Here is an 8,101-nt window from a genome sequence, read left to right on the forward strand (position 1 = left end):
GCACAAACTGATCTTATTAAATATATGTTGAGTTTCCCTATATTAAGGGGACATTTGGGGAAATGGATATTGGCATTGACAGAATTCGATTTACAGTATGTTCCAACAAAGGCTGTCAAAGGACAGGTCATTGCAGATTTTTTTGTAGATAATTCGAAAGATCTGCATGACCAGGGGGCAAATATAATCGATGTGGAAGTCAACTATTGAAAATTGTATTTTGATGGATCGAAGCATAAAGATGGTGCAGGGGTTGGAATCCTTGTTTTTACGCCAAAAGGTATTCCATCAAAATTTTTGTTTGAATTAAAGTATCCTTGTTCCAATAATGTGGCCAAATATGAGGCTCTGATTTTGGGTCTTGAAATTTTAATCGACAAAGGAGCTTTAGAGGTTTAAATTTTAGGGGATTCACAGTTGGTTTTAAAGCAGTTATCGAAGGAGTTTAAGTATAATAATGAGGCGTTACAAAAATATTTAGTAACTGCTTGGAAATTATTAACGTCTTTTCAAAAAAATTCTTTGGTGCATATCCCTAGAATTCATAATGAAATTGCTAATGAGTTAGCCCCAATTGCTTCGAGGTATCGGATCGGTTCAGAAACTATTAGGAAACTATCTAGTATCCATCAAGTTTTAGTGCCAGCAAATGAAAGAGAAGTTTTGTGTATAGATGAATGAAAGGATTCTGATTGGAGAAAACCTATTGCTCATTATTTAAAAAATTCCAATATTGCAGTCAATAGAAAGATAAAGTTGCAAGCATTAAATTTTGTCTTAATGGCTGATGAATTGTATAAAAAAGGGATTGATTGGGAGTTTGTCGAGATGTCTAAGCCGAGATGATCAGAACATTGCCTTGGGTGAAGTCCATAATGGAATATGTGGTGCTCATCAGGTAGGGAAAAAGATGAAATGGGTGTTATATCGCAATCATGTGTATTGGCCATCTATGATAAAAGATTGTATTGATTATGCAAAGGCATGTCAAGAATGTCAGAAACATGGTTCGGTACAACAGATTCCAATGGCTGAATTACATTCGATAATAAAATCGTGGCCGTTTAGAGGTTTGGCTTTAGATTTGATTGGGTTGATTCACCCTCCTTCATCAAAACAACATAAGTTTATCTTAGTAGCAATCAATTATTTCACAAAATGGGTTGAAGCAGCTCCCCTAATAGAAGCTGGTCAAAGTGAAATAATAGACTTTGTTGAGGAACATATTATCCATCGATTTAGAATTCCTCAGACATTAAGTACTGATCAACGAACTATGTTTATTGGTCAGCGAATTAAAAATTTTGCAGTCTCGAGGAGTATTAATATGGTTACTTCAACTCCTTATTATGCGCAGGCTAATGGGCAAGTAGAGGCAGCGAATAAGATCCTGATAAGTTTGATTAAAAATCATATAAAAAATAAGCCTCGAACATGGCATGAAACTTTAAGCCAAGTATTATGGGCATATCGAAATTTGCCAAGAGGTTCGACGGGAACTTCACCTTATAAATTGGTGTATGGCCATGATGGAGTGTTACCATTAGAAATTAATTTGAATACTTTAAGAGTACCAAGACAGAATGATTTGCCAGTTGATGATTATTGGAATGCAATGTTTGATGAGTTAAATGAATTAGACTCAGAACGAATCCTGGCACTCGATAATGTGATTCGACAAAAAGAAAGTATTATTCGAAGTTATAATCATCAAATCAAAGAAAAATCTTTTAGGATCAGCAAGTTAGTTTTAAAAGTCATTTTACCGATGGAAAAGAAATCGAGATATCTGGACAAATGGTCCCATGTTTGAGAAGGTCATTTTCAAGTAATAGGGCCGTATTATGGAAATGCCTACCAGATTAAAGACATCGAGTCTGGAAAGGTGATTAACTCGATTAATGGGAAATACTTGAAATATTTCTATTGTTGGAAAAAGTAGAAGTTCAACATGAATAAGTCCAGAAAAGATGGAAACCATTACAAAAAGTAAAACTTGAGATGAAAAGAAATTCCAGGTGCTACTAGTTTTGCTAAATCAGAGCGTAGCTTTGCCCTTTTGCTGTCCAGAATTGAAAGTGCCTCAATTTATTTGAATTTGTTAAATTGAACTTTCTCAAATTGTTTTTTATATTCTTCCCGCTTGGTCTCAATTGAAACAAGCTCTTGAATAAGGTGTTGTTGTTCTTGCTGAGCAGCTGCCAGAGATTTGGCTATAGTGGCTCGACTCTGGCGTACTTTTGCAAGCTTTTCCTTAATTTGAGCCAATTATGCTTCAAGTTTCTCTTCTTCTTTGTCATGAAAAGTTTGAACGGAAATAGCATGGGAGATTCTCAGATCAAATTCCTCACGAGAAGCTTGAATTGGTCGAGCGGTTGCAAAACAACTTTCAATATTAGTTTTGATTTCAGTTTTCTCAGTCTTAGTTTATTGGAGTTGAAATTGAGAAGCGACGCTTTCATTGAGAAGTTGTTTGAATTCTTCAATTGAGGCAGAATTTGGTGTGTTAGCTGAGTGTTCAAAAGAAGAATTCAAAAGATCAGCCAGGAGTTGGTTAAGAATTGTGTCAGTAACCCATGTGGTAGGTGGATGATCTAAGAGCTTTATGAGCGATCAAAGCTGCTATCGAGTGTCAGTGTTTAATTCGAATGAAGGCCTTGATGTAGCAAGTCTTGAGAGCGTTGCCACTGGCACAGGTACTGCATTTTCTTGGATAACTTGGTTTAAAACAGAGATCAAGTTGGCCAAGGTAGCACTTGTAGGAGTGGTGGAAGCACTCGATGTTTTAGTTCTTGGTCCTGGAGGAGTCTGAAAATCAACTCGGTGAGGAGGACTAGGCAGTTTTGGAGGGGTTTCCAAGACTCTGGATCGAGATGAATCTGAATTTGTTGTCTCAACATTTCGAGAGGGAGAGTCGGAATCTAGAGCCACTTGGTTCTCCGCAGAAAGTGCGGCCTGGTTGTTGGGTGAAGTTGATTCAAGAATGAGAGTTTGAGTTGGAGAATGCTATGGAGGGTCTTTTGTCAAATCAACCACCGACGTTACATGAGAAGGTGGAAAACCAGTGTCAAGTGGTTAAGTAGATCCTGTAGCTTGAATAGAATCATGAGATGAAGAATGCCCTTGATTATGATGCTGTTGCAGAATTGGCTGGTCAGGTATCACGGAAGACGTAATTGAATAAGTAGCAGTTATAGGCTGGTATGAAAGGTACATAATTATGAGTTAAAAATCATTTCAATTTAAATAAGACACACATAGAAATGTTAAGTGTTACTAGTGTAAGTCTTTGTTGCCGAATTGGTTGAGGACCAGGATCCGAATCGGCCGTGTCTTCCGATTGGGAGGAGGCAGTGGGAGTATCCTTATTGGTTGATTCACTTTCATCAGAACTCTCACTTGATGATGGCAGCACTAACTGGTAAGAAGCTCAGAATTGAGTATGGTTAAGAAAATACAATTTGTAGAACATTCTAAGTTAAAAGGAAAAGTTGTGAGTAAAAATAGTTACCTTTCGAGAAGTTCTGGTAGGAGTCCTTCTACTTTTATGTGGTGGTGTCCGAGCAGTGTCAGTTTTCCTTTTGTGAGTTCTTTTTGGGGAACTTTCGGCAACAGGGATTGTTCGAACAGTAGTTTGTTGAATTTCTTCCAAGGTACGAGTGTACCTTGAATAGTAAGCATCCCACCATTCAAAACAGGATTTGGTGATGTAGGAGCTGCGATCGTAAATCAAGAAATTGAAACGATCCCTGCGTTGTTGATTTTTTAAGAGGCAAGTATTAAAATATTCTTGAGTTGTTAAAGCAATGTGGCAAAAAGGATCATCATTTCGAGGCTGTGGCGTTGGGATAGCTTGAGAAAACCCTAATTGTCAGGTTGTTAAATGAGGAGTATATAGGTTTATCTTGAACTTTTTTTTTGTGTAAATGTAGCCCTGTCAGAATTACTTGAACAGCCAGCAGGTTTGCCCAACTTCAATTTGCAAGTTCACTCTCTTCATTAGTGTTTGAAAAGAGTAAACGATCAAGCCAGGCAGGGCCGCAATTGCGACACAGAAAAGGAGTAAAATTGAGTTGGTCATTTTCAAAATCTTTGCAGGAATGAAAAAGAGAGAAAATAGCCCAGAATCTGTCTTCGTCTGATTAGGTGTTCAGAAAATTGGGTTTGTAATTAGACAATCGAAAACCTTCAATGTGTTGCTTGTCAGTACTGCCACCTCCAGGTTTTATCATAAAATTTTCAAAAATGGTATTGAACCATAATTGAAGAAGCCACAGAGGGCCTCCTGCACTGATTATTTTATTGTCACAGAGGTCACAAACAAATTGACCAAGTTCTTCAAAAATATGCCCTAGAAGAAGTTTGGCCAAGTTGAGAACTTTCCCTTCATGGAGAAGAGTAGCTAAGGGAAGGAAGAGTTTTGGCATTTGTACACTTCAAGAGAAGAACAGGATTGCGTTGAACCAATAAAACAGGAAGGCTACATGTTCATCATCTGTGATTTTCGTATCTTCTGCACCCATGTTATGGGCAATAAAGTCACTGTAGGAGTTGGTTAAAACAATATTATACTGACGCTTGGGTTGCATGTCAGGGGTACAGTCTGGAGAATTTATTGGGAGTTTTGTAATAGCAACTACGTCGAGGAGAGACATTCCGATCATTTCACATGGAAAGCGAAAGTTGTTGGTTGTCCTGTTTCAGAAACAAGTCACAGCCCCAATCATCTAAGGGTCTATTGTAAGTGAGAAATGAGAGAGCCTTAGTAGCTCATGTATTCCTAAAGCTCCCCATTCAGCACTTTTTGTGGGTTTAAGGCGTTGGTACCACGTTGTAAAATCGAATCCTCGAGGATTGATTTTTGGATTATTCCTGAAGGATTTTTGATTGATGAAATGAGAGATGTTAAAAGCTTGGTTTATCAGTAAATCTTCCCCTTCAGCGCTTGAGAAGAAAGAAATTTTTTTGTTTGCTCTCTCAACAAATTCAATCGGTCCGAGGAAGCAGTGTGTATCTGCATCAATTGTGAAGGGGATTAAGATTCTGGAATAATTGGTTTGCAAATAGGGATCATCAATGACTTCATCATTGACTTGATTGAGAATGCGAAGGGCTGGTGGAGATGGTGGTGCTACTGCTGGACCTTTACCCTTGTCTTGAGTGGCAGCATGAGAGGAGGAACCATCCATTGTTGAATAGAGAAAAAGAAGATTAAAAGTTGGGGATTTTGTGAGGAAGTTCTTGGTGTAAGGAGGATTCAAAGAATAATGAAATTCGAAAGATTCGAACAAAGGTAAGAGTGATGAATTTAAAGTATTACTGTAGCCGTTACTGTGGAAGGAATGCGAATAGAGGTAACTTCGTGAGGAAGATGAAGTGATAGGGAGAGAAAGCGCAAATTTCTAGAGACATGTTGAGTGGGTCAGAATTAATGGGGAGTTTAAATGACAATTATTACTGATTTGAAAATTGACGTTTTTAATTTTGGATTAAGTGTTTTATCTTCCGATAATGTTATCGAAGGCAAACACATTAATCCAAGGGGGCAATTTGTTGATCAAAAAATATTTTTGATGAGAGTAAATTGATTCGGAGTGAGTCAGAAACAGTTTCTTGAGAAGATGTACGCGTAAGCATGAGGTTGGAAGTGATTGGCGCAGATTGGATTTCGATTGACTTATTAATTGGATAAGCCTAATCGAATAAGAGATTCGATTTAAGCAATCGAGTAAGACATTCGATGGGCTAGTCGAATAGTCATGAAAGTGGAACAGTTAGTGGCTTCTATTACACGAGAAAATCATGGGAAATGTCTATAATCATGCGACGGGAACGGTTACCAAGAGGAATCGCACTCAAAGTTGTGAATCTTGTAATTAATTGTAATTAATTGTCAGTTATGTAAGATAGATTATAAATACTAGGAAGGATTAGGGAATAAGGGTTGGAACTTTTACTCAGAAAAACACTCAAGCACACTCACATCCCAGCGAATTCCTGAGTCTGCAATCGATCGAGTAACTTTTCTGTAGGGTTTCTTCCATCTTTTCATTCTTTCAATTTATTTTTCTGTAAATTTAACATTTCAAGTAATTTTACTTTCCAAGTGTTCTTTATTTTTATTGTTCAATTTATTCTTCTGCACTTTAATCTTTTATGTTGAAGTCCTTTGATCCAATCGAAGGCATTTTATTGTTTTCTTTTAATTTCAATGCGAATTATTTTTATTTGTGAACAATTTCCCTTTTGAAAATCCTTTTTCTTCTTTATTTCTTCTTCAATTTACAGAGTTTAATTTATTTCTATTTCCAAAATTTATCTAATGGAAAACACTTTGATGCACTTTTAGAAAAATTGGTACCTGCACAGAGGAGCAGGTTTCGCTCCTAGACCATTAGAATCGAACCACCATCGATTTGCTAAAAATCGACAAAAACAAGCACTAAAATTTTTTACCTTAATAATTAATTTTAACGGTTAATTTTATTATACACATAATGCAATACTTTTAAAATTTACAGAAGAAAAAAGGTTTAATTATTCTGCAGGTCCCTATACTTTTTTCTTTTCAATTGGATCCTTATACGTTAATTTTTTTTTCAATTTAGTCCCTCTTAACGTTAAGCGTAAACAAAGTTAATAAATTGTAAAATTACTTATATACCCCTATTGGTTCAAACTTCTGATTTCTCATATATTTCTCTTTTTCAATGTTTTCCCTTCTTTAAAAAAAAAAAAGAACCCTCATAATCCAACATCATCACAGCAATAACAATCAACATTCAACTAAATTCATAACCCGCACAAAATTCAACAAAATTCATAATCGGCAAAAATTCAGAAATCAATTCAAACAAATTTCAGAAATTCAAAATAAAAAACTCCTGCATATATATCTTTCTCTAAGGGCTTCTTAGGCAAATAGTATATTGGAGGCTCTGCTTTAGTTCTGGAAAAATGCATGCCACATTCAATCAAAGAAAAGCCAAAAATGATCAGAGAAAATTTCATATGTCTACCTAAAAGGAAGATAGCGAGAGAGGAATTAGTCCAAGAGAGCAAATAGGCCATGTGGTAAAAAATTTAGGTGGGGTTGGAATGATTCTTATCAACACTGAAACATACGGAGAAGAAAGATGGTAAAGATCTCAAAAATTATGTCTTAATAAACAAAAATGTCACTGCAACTTTTTCATTTCTTGGAACAAGGTTAGGGATTAAGCCTTCACCTTTAGTAGTAGCATTTTCATCAAGAGAGCCTAATTTCCTCTCACTTGAAGTTTTGAAGCCAGATTTGGTTACTCCTAGTGTGAATATTCTTGCTGTTTGGAGTGAAGATGTTGATCTATCAGGGTTGGCAATAGATTAAAGAAGGGTGAAGTTCAGCATAGTTTCTAGAACCTCAATGTCAAGCCCTCATGTGAATGGTGTAACCGCATTGATTAAGGCTAAGCATCCTCAATGGAGTCTAGCAGCTATAAAATATGCACTGATGACAACAACTTATGTTGTTGACAATACCATGAAGCCTCTGAAAGATGCATCAAATGCTGAAAAGCCTTCAAGTCCTTATGATCATGGTGCCAGTCACATTAACCCCACAAAAGCATTAGACCCAAGTTTATTCTACAATATCAAGCCACAAGATTACTTTGATTTTCTGTGTACTCAGAATCTAACTCCAAACCAGTTAGGTGTCTTTGGCAAATACGCAAACAGATCATGTGCACATTCTCTAGCTAGCCCTGACAACTTAAACTACCCTGCAATTTCATTGGTGTTTGCTGAGAATAAATCTATTTAAATTATGAAGTTCATAGGCCTTATAAATTGTTTAGTCTTTTATGATGCTCACTCCATCGAAGAAATAGTAACTCCAATATTTTTTCTTCTGTCTTAGCAGCTACACGTTATTGCAGAGCCAATCCAGGAAGCAAGATGAAGTTGAACAGCGGTGTGCCAAGGCAATTCATGGCGAGGCGAAGCGAGGCGATACAATGGGTAAGGCAGACGAGCGGAGCAGAGCCGAGGATGACGCAGACAGACGATGACCACCCAGTGACGGACAAGGACGACGCCACGGAAGACGGCAGCAGGGTGC

At 36.9% G+C, this 8,101-nt stretch overlaps 1 protein-coding gene across 1 annotated transcript; it reads left to right on the forward strand.

The window, feature by feature from the left end:
• The first annotated feature begins 7,405 nt into the window (after nt 1-7,405).
• LOC140175780 (subtilisin-like protease SBT1.3) lies at nt 7,406-8,051 on the forward strand. Its single transcript, XM_072204340.1, has 2 exons — nt 7,406-7,777; nt 7,920-8,051. Exons 1-2 carry the CDS (start codon nt 7,406-7,408, stop codon nt 8,049-8,051), a joined length of 504 nt encoding a protein of 167 aa, XP_072060441.1.
• Nucleotides 8,052-8,101: the final 50 nt, after the last annotated feature.

This window comes from Arachis hypogaea, chromosome 10 (genome assembly GCF_003086295.3).
Source record: "Arachis hypogaea cultivar Tifrunner chromosome 10, arahy.Tifrunner.gnm2.J5K5, whole genome shotgun sequence".
In the NCBI taxonomy this organism is placed as follows: Eukaryota; Viridiplantae; Streptophyta; class Magnoliopsida; order Fabales; family Fabaceae; genus Arachis; species Arachis hypogaea.

What these genes read in the sequence shown, in the direction of transcription:
- LOC140175780 (XM_072204340.1), top strand. Translation starts at nt 7,406, where the DNA reads ATGTCAAGCCCTCATGTGAATGGTGTAACCGCATTGATTAAGGCTAAG. An exon ending in ACTACCCTGCAATTTCATTG is followed by an intron (nt 7,778 to 7,919) that starts GTGTTTGCTGAG and finishes ACGTTATTGCAG; the next exon opens with AGCCAATCCAGGAAGCAAGA.